General features: G+C 37.5%; 1 protein-coding gene across 2 annotated transcripts; it reads right to left on the reverse strand.

Annotated features, from left to right (window-relative positions):
• Positions 1 to 426: 426 nt before the first annotated feature.
• Positions 427 to 17,716, reverse strand: LOC102800001 (hemicentin-1-like). 2 transcript variants are annotated; one of them, XM_087839889.1, is made up of 19 exons: positions 17,515 to 17,716; positions 15,812 to 16,087; positions 15,399 to 15,719; positions 15,005 to 15,259; positions 14,633 to 14,887; positions 13,921 to 14,280; positions 13,531 to 13,782; positions 13,163 to 13,417; positions 12,459 to 12,818; positions 12,068 to 12,319; positions 11,667 to 11,921; positions 10,983 to 11,327; positions 10,607 to 10,858; positions 3,366 to 3,623; positions 2,942 to 3,268; positions 2,606 to 2,845; positions 2,244 to 2,471; positions 1,853 to 2,116; positions 427 to 1,719 (listed from the first exon to the last, which is right to left on the reverse strand). In XM_087839889.1, the coding sequence occupies exons 1-19, from the start codon at positions 17,564 to 17,566 to the stop codon at positions 1,529 to 1,531; spliced, it is 4,998 nt and encodes a 1,665-aa protein (XP_087696015.1). In that variant the 5' UTR covers positions 17,567 to 17,716; the 3' UTR covers positions 427 to 1,528. The 2 variants fall into 2 exon arrangements, with proteins under 2 accessions (XP_087696015.1, XP_087696014.1); XM_087839888.1 differs by lacking the exons at positions 427 to 1,719; positions 1,853 to 2,116; positions 2,244 to 2,471; ... (1 more) ...; positions 2,942 to 3,268; positions 3,366 to 3,623 and adding an exon at positions 10,020 to 10,448 and having other exon boundaries at positions 17,515 to 17,711.
• Positions 17,717 to 17,799: the final 83 nt, after the last annotated feature.

Genomic DNA, 17,799 nt, shown 5'->3' on the forward strand with positions numbered 1-17,799 from the left:
ACTTTTTGCTCAGTCAATTGCCTGAGACCCATAGATTTGGGTTTTGCTTTTTCTTGTGATTTTTAATGCTTAATAAAGTTTTTCAAATGTTTTATTGTTGCAAATAAATTATTTTTAGATTTACTAATGAGAGTCTTTGTTATTCAAGGTTCCTCTTACGTGATAATCAAAACCCAAGGCTCGGACTTAAGCAAACATTATGCTCCTTTAGCATAATGGATATCAACTAAAACATAGTTCTTTATCCTTCACTGTCTGAGAAACCTCTGAACTACTGGCATGTATTGGTCATTGTAAAATAGTCTGTTTGGTCACAATTCACCTGTAATGACTTGTTAAAGGCCTTTAAAAGGAAAAAGAAAACCCATATCCTCATCTTGTTTATGTAAGTATTTATTTTGAATTAACTGAAAATAAAACCTAAGGAAATCATCACTTTACACTCTGTCTAATACTGGGAGACACCCACCTTTTTGAATCAAATCATTAAGGATCCATAATTAAGTTCTGATGCATGAAAATAGGATATTTTGTTTAAAGCCGTGACATGATATGGCCGAACAATGTACACAACTCATATTTCAAGACTAAAAAGAAGCTGCCTTGTGAGGAGAAAGAAAAAGACAGCAAAATAAAAAATAAGATTTTGTTCCAAATAGAGTACACAACAAGTGTTTCTGAATAAACATTTTAATATACAGGTTTGGTTAATAGTCCTTAAAATGGCTTGTATGTAACACAGCAGAAATAATAAGACTGTTGTGAACCTGTTAAAGTAAAATATAACTCTGGAAAATGAGAAATGTGGAAGTACAATTCTTAAAGTGAGATTGTCACTTCTATATCGTCATAGGCCAACAGACCTTTTGCTAGCAGGCAAAGTGTGCTTCAAGTGCATTAGCTATGCTAAAGAAACACAAATTGTATTTGTGACAATAAATTAATTGGACTTTAAATTTTAATGTGTTTTTGAGATAAGAGGGGATGCAAAAAGTAATGTAGGCCTACAAATGTTTAATCAATAGGCTTTGTATTGAGGTTTATTTACTAGTTGGTTGCTTTGAGCTTATAATATATTGTATTTGGTGATGCAAGAGATATATTTGGGTAACCTGAACAAATACTGGTTTACAATGGTTAATGTGAACAAATGTTGAGCTATTGTTACAATGGTCACTGTGTAGTTCAAGTACAACTAAAGAAGAACATTCATGGACATGAGTCACTCTATTGTGCTTCAGTTCTCATGTAATGATACTAGGGTTATTCATGCACTTCTTGGCAATGTATTAACATCTGTCGTTCCGTACCTTTCAAAGAGATGCTGGTCATCATAGAAAGAGATTGAGTTTGTCTCTCTTTGTTTAAGGAAGTAGAATAAATCCTGCGATTAAAGCTGTAAACAAGCTCATGATCCATTCTTCTGTATTTTAATAAACAGTTGCAGGATTTTGGATCACCTCCCTACCTGAAACCCACCAGGCCAGGGGGCAACATTTGATATGCAGAACAGAATTCGTTAAAAATCCTAAGCTTTTCCATTGGCTTGTACAGTAATCAAAGGGATATTTGAGACATTTGACACTTTGACAGGAAAAAAACTGTAATGTCCACGTTTTTTTTGGCAAATGCGACAACAGACCACAAGAAGAATCAGAATGATGATCAATAGAATGAGCGACGCCCAAATGATTGGAAATGGGATTTGACTGCTTTTACCTGTAAGAGAAACAAAATTCAAAACATAAGATTAATTTAATTTTTCAATTCCATGCGTTGTTGAAATTGAACATCAGTAATCTTTCACTTTCTACATTCCCATAGCTCTTCTGCACTGAGTCAATAATCATACCTGTTATCATCAGTGTGATGAATCTTTTATTTCTCCCAACTGTATTCTCTGCAACACAAATGTAATAACCAGCATTGGTAGATGTAGCTCTTGTGATAGTGATAGTCTTCGGGCGCCCCTCAGTGGTCACGTTTGAATTCACAGCAGCTGTGTAGATCCAGGTGATGTTTGAAGGTGGGTTACTGTCAGCACTACAGCTTAAAGTAACATTCTCACCCTGCAGCACCTCCTTGCTTTCATTTCCTTCTTTGAATTCAGGGGCATCTGGAAAAAATACCAAATTTTGAAACAGAAATAATGTCCTTCAAAATATGCTATCATCTCAAATGATATATTTTCACTGTGGAGAAATCATAAAAAGACAATATCATTCTGAAAATTTAAAACTTACACAAAATGTCAAGATACAGTGTGTGTTCAGCTGTTCCATGTGTGTTGTGTGCATTAAGCGAGTATTTTCCACTATTATTCTTTTTCCAATGCTGTGGGGAAACCACCTGTTTGCCATCTTTAAACCAGGTGAGGGTGGGTGTGGGTAATCCTACTGGTTCACAGATACTCTGAGGTTTATCATTCACTGTGATCTCATAGTGCTCTTTGCAGGTGAAAGAAGGACTGTCTGTAAAAATGGTATCAAATTCATTTAAATACATAAATAAATAATTGAAAACAAAATATTGTGTTGTCAATACTTTAGTGTGTTTTATCATTATTCGGCTAAAATATAAAATGATCCAGGTCTGATGCACTCACATTCCACTGTGATATTAACTGAAGTGTTGCTTCTGCCACGACTGTTTTCAACAACAGCCGTGTACTTTCCTGAGTCAGTCCTGGTCAGTGACCTCGATGGATTGATGAGTTTCTCCCCATAGAACCACTGAACAGTGGGAGGAGGGTTCCCATCAGGCTGACAGGATAACATGTCAATGCTGAAGGCAGCATTTTCAATAACAGTGACGTTGTCTGGACAAGATTCCATGAATGGTTTATCTGGGAATTAAAATCAAAATAGATACATTTATATTTCATAGATCACAGAGCTGTGGAGTAGATCAAAAATATGAAGTAAGTAGTTGGGAATCTTACAAAGAACAACAGCAGTGTAAGGAGGTGAGGCTACATTAGGGAGGAACTTTGGTCCTTTGGGTCCGAGGTGCAGCTCAGCCTCACATCTAAAAGTTAATCCATTATAATCTCTCTGAGTGGAGATTCTCAGGGTAGAAGATGCGTTTACTGGAGTCATAGTGGAGTCATTAAACATCTCTGTGAGCACAGTTTCATTGCTTCTGTACCACGTCACGGTGAGATTCTGTACAGGAGCAACACTGATGACATCACATTTCAGATCATATTCTCTGCCCTCCACCATCGGACTAGGACCCATGTCAGACACTGACACAGAATCTGGAGTTTCTGTAAATAAAAAAGTCATATTGTTGATATATTATATTACAAATTTCAATTCATATAGTTTATAACACAATAAAACAGTGTGTGCACATGTACTTACTGTAAACAGTGATGACTGGACTCACAGAACACTGGGATCCATTATTTGGAGTAACATAGCAAAAAGGACTTGGAGTCCACTCTTCCACTTTGTCAACCCTCCAAGTGACAACAGGAGGAGGCTCAAATCCTGTACCTCCAAATGGAGCCTCCCAGCCCATTCCTTCAACATCTGTGGCTGATGTGCTGCAGTTGATTGAAACTGGATCTCCAAATCTCACAACCATTTCAGAAGGTGTCAGTGTTAAAGGGCAACCTGCTATTCACATAGAAACATTTTCAGTTACGGTATGTGACTGTGTCTAGCCTGTTTCAGTTTAAGCGTTTTTTTCATTAAATCGCATGCTCAAAAGAAGAAGAAACTGCTATTCACAAGCAAACATATTCACAGTTAGCGAGGATTTGGTATAAAATAAGAAATAGGTCAGCAGTATTATCTAAATAATCCACAAGAATATTAGATGTAGAGTAAACATCGACCATCAAGCAAATTCAACCCAAAGTCAGACTGTACAATGCTCAGATAAAGTCCAATAAAAAAGAGCTGCACGTCAGACTCTACAAAGCCTCACTCAGCATGTTAGATGTTTAAGATCATGATAGAAATTGGATCATGCAACAGGACAAATATCCCAAGCACTTCAGCAAATAAACAAAAATGTTCATAAGTACGAGGCTGTATTCAACATTTTTTGTACTCATCATCATTTTTGGAGGGATGCAGGCAATTTTGATCAGGCTCTACAACAGTTACTAGGCTGTATGCTTGTCATCCTCTATCTTATCAAATTTATTGGTATAATGAGCAGTGTGGTGGCTTCTTTGTGGCTATGTTTGCAGAGTGATCGATTTAATTATTGCAGAGAGGGCAGTTGCATTTCTATGGGTAGTTGGATATAGTGTCCTTCTAATTCTGGGGTAAGAGACATCTGGCGAGTTATTCCTGTTGACCGCAAATTATAAAACTAGATGCTAAAGCCATTGTTTTATTTCTAGGACTTGAGGGATTTCATGCCCTGTGTCTTGCTGGTGTTTACCTGCATATGGTATTTATATTGGCTCATTTAGTGAATCGCTCCAATCGCCACAGAGAGCACCATATGGGCATTCCTTTTTGGAGTGTTTGCACTAGGATGAATTGTTATAATGACCATCAGCAGCGCAGGTGACGGTTCACCTGTGGAATCTAACTTACTATTTGACGTGTGTACTTTTTATTTTCTTTGTCTTAAATGTGTGTGTGTGTGTGTGTGTGTGTGTGTGTGTGTGTGTGTGTGTGTGTGTGTGTGTGTGTGTGTGTGTGTGTGTGTGTGTGTGTGTGTGTGTGTAATGTTTTCATATTGTTTGCCTGGAATACTTTTTAGTTATGATAGGTCGTGTCACAGTCAATTTATATTGTGAACCAGACTGGAATTATAATTTGTTTTTAACAAATGTATTAAAGGTATTTTCAATATTAGAAACAACCTGCTTAAGTAGTGCACTTTCAAACCAGTGTAGTCTTTTGGTTAGGATGTTTGAAAACACTCTGTATATTTCCTAGGGGTGAAATTCCACTAGGTGGCGTGGTCGCAGCTTAATTATAACATCTCTGACCACCTCACTACACACACACACACACACACACACACACACACGCACACACAACATTACCCACAACTATGTGAGAAACTGATAACATTGTAAAGAAAGTGGTTACTGCAAGTCATTGCTGCTAAATGTTTTTTAAAAGCTACTGAATGATGGGGTATAATTAGTCTTTCACAAGACTGCAAAGTGTCCTGAGAAAGCTTTATTTTTCATGAGACTGTTTAGTTCAATATGGCCCACGCTCTTTCAGTTTGATGAAAACGGAACTTTGTACCAGAAGTAACGTTCACCTCTCCCACTTAAAATGGGTTTTCATTTATTCTTTTAAAAGTCAGAGGTTACATTGATAATCCTTCGAATTCCATTAGTACCTCATTAAAATGGGTATTTTATTTAGAAAAAAAAAACACATATAGAAATTACTAGTTTTAGTTTGCTTTTTTGTGCAGTTACCACCACTGGTAACATGTCAAGATACCGAAAGTTAGGCCAAAAAGAAACTCAAAGTTAACTAAAAGGTTTTACTCCTCTCAACTCAATAAAATAATCAACTTTTCAGATAGATACAGAGTTAAGGAAAATCCCTTTGTACTTAACGAGCATCATTATTACTCACCACACAGTGAAAAGATGAGTAGGAAGAAGCTAAGTATCCTCACAGACAGCATGCTTGAACAGCATGCAGGAGGAATAATGAGATGGAAGGAAGTGAGCAGTGTTTCAGGATCGTCCAGACGATGTCCAGCTTAAGGACCCGGGTTAGATGAATATCAGGTCAATGCAGGAGATATGATGTCCGCCTGACAGGCTGGCAGTATCACACGCAGAAAGAAAACATAGAGGAAATTCAATGCTCTTGTGTACACGAAACACTGTGAAACCCGAAATGCAAAACCACATCCAGAGCAAGCGCTTTGTGAAGTAACGGTAGCTTAGTGATGCCCCTCCTCCTATGTTTTGTGCCATTCTTCACTTGGTTCTTTCACAAAGTGCCTAATTTCTACAAAGAAAGAAGTTATGTGAGATTACAGAGAAATACAAATTCTAGCACAAAAATACACCACAGAAGGCAGATTTGTCAACCTAATCCATTTTAGTGATCATCCAGTTATTCACAGTCGATGTACATGTCATAGTTTTTATGTTTTTAATAAACACAGACACAGAAAGTTTCATTCTCTTTACACTTATGTGAGAATCATCCACATCATCTTTTTCTGTTTGCACATGTTCAGAATATAACCCTTTTATGCTGGTTTGATCATCATGGAAACTTGTTTGAGGGAGTAGGATCTTCCATTGAACGCCATCGTGGTAGTGGCTTCAATAGTGTCTATAGTGTATATGACAGAGTTATTTTAATTAGTTATTATTATTTATTTAGTTATTTATTGTAAGTGTTAATTCCTGGCTTTCAAAGGGCAAAAGGTCACCTATACTGCTCCCATTTCCGACCCATCTTGTTTTCTCCAGATGACTTTCCACCCTCCCTGAGCTCGACTCTGCCCACACCAGACCCACATGCATCAGCTGGTACTCTGCGGTCAGTCCTGCCATGCCCTTGAGTGAAGGGAAAATATGCATCAAGGGAGGATGTACAAAAAGCAACATGCAGATACAGTTTTATAATATGTCAACATATAGCATTTTGAAATTCAGTAGTATTAAATAAAAACATGAAAGGCATTTCATAAAGTTCCCTTACCACTAGGGAAGGTCTCATAAACAACTTCTCAGTTTTGTTTAAATAAGCAATTGAAAATCTGAGTGTAAAACCACGGTGGTAAGATGGGCATGGGAATCTGAAAAAGCAAAAACGTATGCAAAGAGATCAGCCCTAATGGTCTGTCATGACAGGCATGCTCTCACAACCACACCATGTGCTCTCTTTCTCTTGAGACATTTGAGGAAGTGGTGAAAAAAAAGAAAAGAAGACACTGGAGGAAGTGGTGCAACACAGAAATTATCCACACTTTTGTGTTCTATTGTTCATATCCTGTTCCTAACTGCAAGCTCAAAGGGCACGTATTATAAAAACCGAAAGTAAAACGTTGTTAGTCATCATGTTTTTATCATAAAGTCTTTTGTTCAGTGATAATGCTGCTAGCTGTTTTTCTCAGACAGATGGGATTGAGACCACGAAGTCATTGATGCTACCAGCCTCTGCTGCTTATCTGAGCAGTTAAATACATTTGACAGGAAATAGATACACTGCTCAAAGGATTAAAGAAACAGTTTGAAAACACATCAGAACTCACCGGGAAGAAAATCACAATAGATAATATGTTGGAAATTAAAGGAGGCCACATCATTTAATGGAAATGACAGTTATCAAGCTATCAAAGTGAAAGACATGATGTGACAGGCTAGCACATTTTGCTGATACTTTTTTATCTGCAAACAGCAAAAAGATAGTATGCCTCAGTGTGCATGCTTTCTACCCTAATAGAGCACTCAAACCATGTTGTACAACAAGCTTCACTGACACACAAGTTCACCAATCTGTGACACAGGGGTCATTCACTATTTTGTAAAAGGCTGCAAAGGTAAACACCTCAATTCTAAGAAAGTTTGTAATAGTACAGCATATAAAGTTCTTTTTTGTGTTAAAAAAAACTCCAAAACAAATTCATGATTTGTTATAGTCACAATACACAGCATTCGTGAGCATATGAGTATGGTTGTGTTTAGCAATTTGTAGCTCCAGGCAAGACATTTAGTGTTAAGAAGAGGAAAATGCTTGGCACCAGGAGTTTGTGTTGCTGTTTTCACTAGCCTAGCAAAAAGCCCTGCCTTGCATTCTCATATCTGCCACCAATCCCCATGCCATCTACAACACAGATACTGGAAACAATCCTGTGATTTTGCTTTGTGCAGATATACATCATGACACTACTAAAACCCGCTTGTAATGTTGATTTGATAGGTTAGTTCAGCATTCTGCAACTAAGCGTGAGTGTAGATGTGTGTAATCACATACACCACAGATGGTGGCGGTAAACGTCTCACTCTCTTTATTCTAAAGCTCCTCAAGGACTCCTTGCTCTTTTTCAGTAGTGTTAGAATCTTAAAAAGAAGGTGACTGGAGTTCGTTAAACTTAAAGAAGTCCAATCATCATGTTCTTTAGCTCTAAAGACTATGACCCGGATTACTAAGAAACTACACAGATACATTTTCAATTTCCCTATCATAAAATCACAATTATTTTTGTTAAACCCCTTTAATAAAGCTGAAAATCTGCACTTCAGTTACATTTTAATTGAGTTTAAATGTTTGATTGTCCAAAACTTTATAGACCCAACCATATCAAGTTTCAGTTGCAGCTGTTATAACTGTATAGTTACCATGTTATCAATAATCCATAACTTGTTGTCCAACTTGACTTCAGTGGCAGATATGATATAATTTGATTTTAAAAGCTAGGGTAGTTGGCTTTTATTGAGCAATGACCTGCAGATTGCACTGGCACAGTTTGCAGCCAAGTTTGAAGTGACTGGGAGACGCTTAAGAGTCTCAAGATCTCAAGAGCAAACAGATTGGTACAGTATCTGCGTTGATGCTGATTTTGTACTACTCTGTTGTGTGGAGTGTGAAGGCAAAGATGTACTGGTCAGTTTACAATCTTACATGTCCTACGTAGTGACTCAGAAAATGAGACTATGGATCCAAGTGGCAAAGATTAAATCCTCCAAAAGGGGGCTGGCCTCTCCATTGGAGATACTGCGAGGAATTTGGGCATTTGGTAGGGGCTCAGAATAGAGCTGCTACTTCTTCTCCAAATTGAAAGAGCCAGTTGGAGTGGTTCAGGCATTAAATTAGGATGCCTCCTGGCCATTCTAGGCATGTCCTACCACAACCCACTATCACAGCAAAATGTGTAATGACATCCCAGTCCACCGTGTCCATTTCACGCTTTGCAGATGCAAATCATGATTCATGTTTCATGTTTAGACTATTTACATAAGTTGAAACTCCACTTAAGTACCTCAATGGTGTATGAGTTTGTTATGATCCTGTACAGGATTTTATTAGGTTTTGATTTCTGTTCTTTTTTCAGGAGTTCTGGTTGTTGCTTAGTCAGTTGATTCAGCTCTAACTATATGCTTTAGCAAAAAGGAAAGTTTGAAGCCTAATCTTAAAAGTAGAAATAGTGTCTGTCTCCCGAATCCAAACTGGAAGCTGGTTCCACCCGCGGCCTGAAAACTGAAGGCTCTGTCTCCCATTCTACTTTTAAATACTCTGGGAACAACAAGTAGGCCTGCAGTGTGAGAGCAAAGTGCTCTAATGGGGTGATATGGTACTACAAGGTCATTAAGATAATATGGAACCTGATTTCTCAAGACCTTGTTTGTAAGGACCACTTTAGTTCACTTTAGTGCAAGTAAACTGTCATAAGCCAACAACAACTTTATGAAGTCAAATAAAAGGAAAAAAAATATATTAATATCAATAATCAAAAACTAGATACATAATATGTGTATACGTGTCATAGGGCCAGGGCTCAAGTATTAGTGAATGTCTGTTGAGTCAGGATTTGCTTATGATAACTCAATGAATGCTGCCTTTTACTTTTTTACAGAAAGTTAAACATATTTTGTCCTGTTTAAATGTTTATTTTTGAATTGAAAATTGAAATTGAAAATAAAACCTAGAAAAAGCCATCACATGGGCCCATTGTTAAAGTGGCTTGCTGTTTGATGAATGGGATAACATCCCATAGCAGTGTATGAAAAGCAGGTGACCAGGATAAGGAAGCGGTGCCAGGCTCTTGTCTCTATGTATGTTTTTTATTTCCAACAGTGTAAGATTTGTTGCAAAAAAAACCAAAAAAAAAACATTGTTATAACAAAAAAATTATTAAACTCAAATTTCCTTACATTATGTGTTAAGTTTCTAAGTTTTATTCTCCAGTGCCTGAGAAATCTCTGAACCCTTACATGCGATTTCAGATTTAACAGTCAATGTGAAACTGCCTCTGTAGTCAGACTTTGCTTGTGATAACTTATTATTTTTTATTTATCTTTTGATTACTTGTTTTTTAAGAAAGGAAAACACATGACATAATTTTATTATTTTTCAATATTTATTTAATTAATAGAAAAGTAATAGAAGTAATAGAAAATAAAACTTTTTTTAAAAGTCCATCAGCATGGATCCATTGTTGAAGTGGGTGGGCCCACATTTCCAGGAATGTGAAACTTGGAATTTTTTATACAAGGGTATGAAATGGGTGTAGAAGTTCTTTTTTAATGAAAGAAAAATAATTAGGTAGCACATAAAATTAAGTTTTTGCTTCGATTTACAGAAAGCAGCAGATATCTTATTTGTTTCCATTAGTTTGTGTCAAAGGGATATCTTTGTCAGAAACAAAACTATAATGTCCATGTTTTTTCCACTGATTGCGACAGTAGAACACAATGAAGATGGAGATGATGATGGCTGCTACAAATGGCAAAGCCCAAATGACTGCAAAAGTGATTTTATTGGTTTTACCTGTAAGATAAAAAAATAAATAAAACCAAAGTTTACTTCTCAAAACTTCATAAAGTACATTGATCAATTTAAACATCAGCTAACACTTCTCTTTAGTCAGCAGTGTCCTCTAAATGTCCCACAGCAATATTAGGCTTGAAATAAACAAAGACGTGTACCTCTTGGCTCAACATGAACATTGATCGTCTTGGTTACGCTTCCCAGATAATTGGCAGCTGTGCAAGTGCAGGTTTTAGTGCGATTTACTCGAGTTATATTGAGACTGTTTGTGTTCGCCAACATATTCTCCCCATCACAAGTCCAGTTATAGACAGAAGGAGGGTTTCCCTCAGCTTCACAGCTCAAGGTGATATTAGAACCTTCAAGTAGATAGTCATGATTACTATCTTTTGTGTTTACCTCTGGAGCATCTGAAGAGACAAAAAGATGTTTGTTATTCATTTAAATAATTACATGTTGCATGCCTTATTTTCACATTGTTAAATTCAGTTTAGAAATGAAATGCTTTGGGTAAACAGCAGCATTTTTACTCACAGTGGGCTGAAACATTGTGTGTTTGAGAAATAGCGGGAAGTTTTGGTCCATGTGGTCCAAAGTCCAGCTTGGCCTCACATCTGAACACAACGATTTTTTCTTCTTTGCTGATGTCAACTCTCAGAATAGAGGACTCATTTACTGGTGTTTTGGTTGTGTCACTGAAATATTCTGTCTGGATGATTTTATTGTTTTTATACCAAGTAATAGTGAGATACTGAACAGGAGCAACATTGATGATGCCACACTGCAGTTTGTATTGTGTCTTGGTGTACTTCTTGTCCTCTTTGTGCTTCAACATCAGACCATGATTCATTTCAGAGATTGACACGGTCTCTGGGGTTTCTGCAAATGAAGCAAAGTAAAAAATACATTTAGAACATATGACAAATAGATGCGCTTGTTAGCATCAATATGAGAAGAATGAATGCATAAATGCATTGATATTAAAAGGTTGGGTTTTTCTTGCCACTAACAGTCTTCTTCACAGTTCTACATGAAAGTACAACATTTGGATCAGAGCTACAGCAGGTTACTCGACAACATCGTCTTCAAAGTGGCAGTTTCAGCAAACTGAAATTATTCCTTTGTTATACAAAAATAAATAAGTAAAAATATTTTACATCATAGCCTGTTTCATTTTAATTTCTAGTACAATAATGCAGTCTTGATAAATGTACTTACTATAAACAATGATGACTGGGCTCACAGAACACTGAAAATCGTCATTTAGAGTGATGCTGCAGAAAGGACTTGGAGTCCACCATTTCAGGTTTTTAACCATCCAAGTGACATCAGAACCAGGTTTAAATTCTTTGTCTCCAGCAGGAGTCATCCAGGCCATTTCAGCAACATCTGTGGCTGATGTGCTGCATTTGATTGAAACTGGATCTCCAAATCTCACAACCATTTCAGACGGTGCCAGGGTTAGAGGACAACCTGCCATTCACAATACCTTAAGTTAGACATGATTTGTTATCAAATCAAAAATAAGCCAACTATATCCTGTAATAACACCCACAACATTAGAGATCAAATAAATTTAAGAAATAAATAACAACTAAATAATAATAATAGATGTGTACCTCTTGGTGTGATATGAACATTGATTGTTTTAGATATGTTTCCCAGATAATTGGTAGCTGTGCAGGTGCAGGTTTTATTGCGATTGATTCGCGTAATATTGAGGCTGTCTGTGTTCTCCAACATGTTTTCCCCATCACAAGTCCAGTTATACACAGGAGGAGGGTTTCCAACAGCTTCACAGCTCAATGTGATGTTAGTGCCCTCAAGTGGTGAGATGTCAACAGTACAACTTGTGTTGATCTCAGGAGCATCTGAAGAGACAGTTTTTCTTATCATTTTCACATTTACATAATAGAAAGCTGTAATGAATAGAACTTTTGTTTAATCTAGCCTAAAAAATACAATTAAATAATCTTCTGTTTGTGTGTTAACCTCAGCATTTTTACTCACAGTGGGCTGAAACTCTGTGTGTTTGAGAAGTGGCAGGAAGTTTTAGTCCATGTGGTCCAAAGTCCAGCTCAGCTTCACATCTGAACTCAGTGGCTTTTTCTTCTCTGCTGATGTCGATTCTCAGAATAGAGGACTCATTTACCAGTGTTTTAGTTGTTGTGTCATTGAAAGACTCTGTCTGGATGGTTTTATTATTTTTGTACCATCTCACAGTCAGGTGTTGAACGGGAGCAACATTTATGATGTCACACCGTAACCAGTACTGTGTTCTCGTGTCTTTATTGTAAGGCACTATGTGTACTTGTTCCTCCATCATTTGACTTTGATTCAGTGGATATATTGACACAATGTTTGGTGTTTCTGTGAACAGAGCAAAGAAAAATCTATTTTAAAAATCCATTCATCCATTTTCTTCTCCTTTTCAATTGAGAGTCTTCTGTGGGCATAAAGCAAGGGCAGCTGTCATTAGGGAAGCGCTAGAGTCCACACTGGGCTGGTCACCAATATGTCACAGTGGTATCACATAGAAAGAGATAATCTTTCACTCCTATGGACAACTTAGAATCACTTCCATGCAGCCTCCACCATCATATCTGAGCATTTACAGTGGCACTTTCAGGAAGAGAAATCATTGCTTTATTATATAAAAACTGTCAGTTCATGCTGTTTATAATACACTAACAAAGTTGTACACATGTACTTACTGTAAACAGTGATGACTGGACTCACAGTACACTGGGATCCATCAACCAAAGTAGCATAGCAGGAAGGACTTGGAGTCCACTCTTCTAGTTTTTCAACCCTCCAAGTGACAACAGGAGGACGCTCAAATCCTGTACCTCCAAATGGAGCCTCCCAGCCCATTCCTTCAACATATCTGGCTGATGTGCTGCAGTTGATTGAAACTGGATCTCCAAATTTCACAACAATTTCAGAAGGGTTCACTGTTAGGGGGCAACCTGCCATTAACAAGCAAATACATTCAGTCAAAATTGATTTAGTGTAAACCAAGTGAATAGTGTTCACTAAATAATGGAAGAAGATTAGATGTAAGGTAAACAAGAATGTATACCTCTTGGTTCAACATGAAGATGGATTGTCTTGGTTATGTTTCCCAGATAATTTGTAGCTGTGCAGGTGCAGGTTTTATTGCGATTGATTCGAGTAATATTGAGACTGTTTGTGTTCTCCAACATGTTTTCCCCATCACAAGTCCAGTTATACACAGGAGGAGGGTTGCCCTCAGCCTCACAGCTTAATGTGATGTTAGTGCCCTCAAGTGGTGAGATGTCAACAGTACAACTTGTGTTGATCTCAGGAGCATCTGAAGAGACAGTTTTTCTTATCATTTTCACATTTACATAATAGAAAGCTGTAATGAATAGAACTTTTGTTTAATCTAGTCTAAAAATACAATTAAATAATCTTCTGTTTGTGTGTTAACCTCAACATTTTTACTCACAGTGGGCTGAAACTCTGTGTGTTTGAGAAGTGGCAGGAAGTTTTAGTCCATGTGGTCCAAAGTCCAGCTCAGCTTCACATCTGAACTCAGTGGCTTTTTCTTCTCTGCTGATGTCGATTCTCAGAATAGAGGACTCATTCACCAGTGTTTTAGTTGTTGTGTCATTGAAAGACTCTGTCTGGATGGTTTTATTATTTTTGTACCATCTCACAGTCAGGTGTTGAACGGGAGCAACATTTATGATGTCACACCGTAACCAGTACTGTGTTCTCGTGTCTTTATTGTAAGGCACTATGTGTACTTGTTCCTCCATCATTTGACTTTGATTCAGTGGATATATTGACACAATGTTTGGTGTTTCTGTGAACAGAGCAAAGAAAAATCTATTTTAAAAATCCATTCATCCATCCATCCATTTTCTTCTCCTTTTCAATTGAGAGTCTTCTGTGGGCATAAAGCAAGGGCAGCTGTCATTAGGGAAGCGCTAGAGTCCACACTGGGCTGGTCACCAATATGTCACAGTGGTATCACATAGAAAGAGATAATCTTTCACTCCTATGGACAACTTAGAATCACTTCCATGCAGCCTCCACCATCATATCTGAGCATTTACAGTGGCACTTTCAGGAAGAGAAATCATTGCTTTATTATATAAAAACTGTCAGTTCATGCTGTTTATAATACACTAACAAAGTTGTACACATGTACTTACTGTAAACAGTGATGACTGGACTCACAGCACACTGGGATCCATCAACCAAAGTAGCATAGCAGGAAGGACTTGAAGTCCACTCTTCTAGTTTTTCAACCCTCCAAGTGACAACAGGAGGACGCTCAAATCCTGTACCTCCAACAGGAGCCTTCCAGCCCATTCCTTCAACATATCTGGCTGATGTGCTGCAGTTGATTGACACTGGATCTCCAAATTTCACAACAGTTTCAGAAGGTGTCAGTGTTAGGGGGCAACCTGCCATTAACAAGCAAATACATTCAGAGTTAGAGATGATTTGGTGAAAAATAAGACATAAGTCAGCAGTTTCATCTAAATCATCCACAATTTTAGATGTGAAGTAAGAATGTATACCTCTTGGTTCAACATGAAGATGGATTGTCTTGGTTATGTTTCCCAGATAATTGGTAGCTGTGCAGGTGCAGGTTTTATTGCCATTTACTCGAATGATATTGAGACTGGTTGTGTTCTCCAACATGTTATTCCCATCACAAATCCAGCTATACACAGGAAGAGGGTTTCCAACAGCTTCACAGCTCAAGATGATATTAGTGCCCTCAAGTGCATAAGTGTCATCAGTACTATTTTGTGTCTTTAGCTCCGGAGCATCTGAAATGATAAACAGTTTTTTATCAGTTCTTGCATTTACACAATTGAAAGCTGAACAAAAAAGAACTGTTGTTTAATCTTTAATAAAAGAACAATTTTAAACTTCTGTTCATGTGTAAACAGCAGGATATTTACTCACAGTGGGCTGAAATGCTGTGTGTTTGAGAAATGGCAGGAAGTTTTGGTCTGTGTGGTCCATAGTGCAGCTGAGCTTCACATCTGAACTCAACTACATTTTCTTCTCTGCGGATGTTGACTCTCAGAATCGAGGACTTGTTTACTGGAGTTTTGGTTGTTGTGTCATTGAAAGATTCTGTCTGGATTTTTTCACTGTTTTTGTACCAGCTAACAGTGAGGTACTGAACAGGAGCAACATTGACTACATCGCACTGCAGTCTGTACTGTGTTTCTTCTCCCATCACATTCACAAACTGTACAGAATGAAAAACTTCTGGATTCTCTGGCAAACAAAATTAAGCAAAGTCAGTTAATTATGTCAACATTTATTTATTTTCTTAGCATTGTACTGTATTCAATTAAAATTAAACTTACTGAATAAAATAACTTTGAGTTCCTTGCTGCATTCATAAGACTCATTGAGCTTCATTTTGCACTCGGCCGTCACATTCCAGTCTGACACTGGCACTAAGTGGGAGATAAACATTTCTTCATCTTCAATGTCAGAGCTTTCATTCCCAACTCTCCAGTATAGTCCGTAATGATCGCCCAGTCTGGTGGTACAGTTTACAATTACAGGAATTCCTCCATATTCTGCAAAAATCTCAGGTGGATCCGTCTTGAACTCTGTTGTGCATATGCTGTCAGCATCTATGAATAGACAAGAATAATGTTTTTAGTGGACTTTGATTAGCTCTATAGCCCTATAGACTGTATACCCTGTTGAACTGAAGCTGAAAGTCTGCATTTCTGTCATATCTTGACTGTTCAGAGGCAAAACTATGTCTTTGTTCAACAAATTATGGGCCCAACTGCACATTCAAGAAAAAGACACACCCAAAAAGAGAGCAACATGGGGAACCAAATGAGCCTACCAGTTGCTGTGTAGTTGTTATTAAGACAGAACAGAACAGGTTCTGTCTGATTAAAGCTGCTAAAAAGCTGATTTGTCTTTATTTATAAATGTATTCAAATGCTGTCTGTTATTGAAAAACAGTTAATCTAATAAACTCAAACATAAATGCAGTCCTGTGAAAATGAAAATTCCCACAGGATTCTGCGCAGTAATGTTGAAACACAAAGTGCATCCTCACTGCTCCTATAGGGTTTCAGTCGGTATGTAGCAGCCAGGCTGTACTAATGAAATGCACTATTAATAGATCATCCTCTCAGGCGTGGACGTCCACGCATGATTTTCTACTTAAACATTTCAGTTTAACATTTAGTTTGGTTTATTAAATTATTACCATATATTTTCTGATTAGTTTGCTCTCTATTCTTCTCATTTAGATTATCCTATTCTAGTTTTAGTTCATTTGCAGTGGTTGTTTCCCTACATTCCTTTGTTCTCTGTGTCAACTCAGCTTTTCTGTTCCCATGATGTTCCCGTATTCGCTTACTTCCTGTTTTATTTTGTTAGTCCCTCATCTGGCATTCACTGTGTTTTGTTTTACTTCCCTTGTCTTGTCTCCTGTGATTAGCTAGCTTGTCTTTCCCTAGTGTTTCCCATTGTTCCAATGACCTTATATGTATTTATAGCCTTTGTCTCCCCTCAGTTATTCATCCTGTTCTACTGTTTATCCGCCTGTGTGGTTTGTTGGAGTCTGTTTTCTGTCAGTCTTGTGAATTTACTGCCTTGGGTCAAAATAAAAGTTAGTTTTCAGTTTGTTTAAACCTTCTCAAAATCTGCGCCAGGGTCCAAATTTTATGTAAATCCTGACCGTCAGACCGTACAATGGTCAAAACAACACACAACAAAACGATAGTCTAAAATAATTACTACAAGTCACTACTGCTAAGGTTTGTTTTAAAAGCTACTGAACCATGTAACCAAACATAAATATGTTTTTCACAAGTCCACATAGAGTCATGAAAGCTTAAAAGGGGAGTATTTCATGAAACATGATCATATTAGTTAGTTTTAGCTTTTGCAGTTACCATCACTAATAACATTTTAGTATTAAAACTGATCACACCATCAAGACACTAAAAGTTAACCTAATTTTTATTCCTAACAATTCAATGAAATAGTTTTTCCTATACACACAGAGTTCTTGCAGATCATCATTATTACTCACTGCACAGTGAAAAGAGGAGGATGAGAATGCTCAGCATCCTGACAGGCAGCATGCTTGGACAGCATGCAGGAGGAATGCGGTGAATGGAGCAGTGTTTCAGGAGCGTCCAGAGATTATCCACCTTCAGGACCTGGGTTAAATGAACGTCAGCTCGATGCAGATCCTACTTATGATGACCGACTAAAAGTTTCACAGGCAGAAAAAAAAAACTAAAGAGGAAATTTAACGCCCTTGTGTACAGGAAACTCTGTGAAGCCCAAAATACAAAACCACATCTGCAGCCAG

Source organism: Neolamprologus brichardi, chromosome 4 (genome assembly GCF_056152115.1).
Source record: "Neolamprologus brichardi isolate AB-2024 chromosome 4, ASM5615211v1, whole genome shotgun sequence".
Taxonomy (NCBI): Eukaryota; Metazoa; Chordata; class Actinopteri; order Cichliformes; family Cichlidae; genus Neolamprologus; species Neolamprologus brichardi.

Excerpts from the sequence above, each read along its gene's own strand:
- LOC102800001 (XM_087839889.1), bottom strand. The coding sequence starts at position 17,566 with ATGCTGCCTGTCAGGATGCTGAGCATTCTCATCCTCCTCTTTTCACTG. Across the intron at positions 11,328-11,666 it reads CCCAGTCATCATTGTTTATA|AAACCCCAGAGACCGTGTCA; the intron begins GTAAGTACATTT and ends CTTCATTTGCAG. Across the intron at positions 3,624-10,606 it reads TGTTCATGTTGAGCCAAGAG|CAGGTTGCCCTTTAACACTG; the intron begins GTACACGTCTTT and ends CTATGTGAATAG.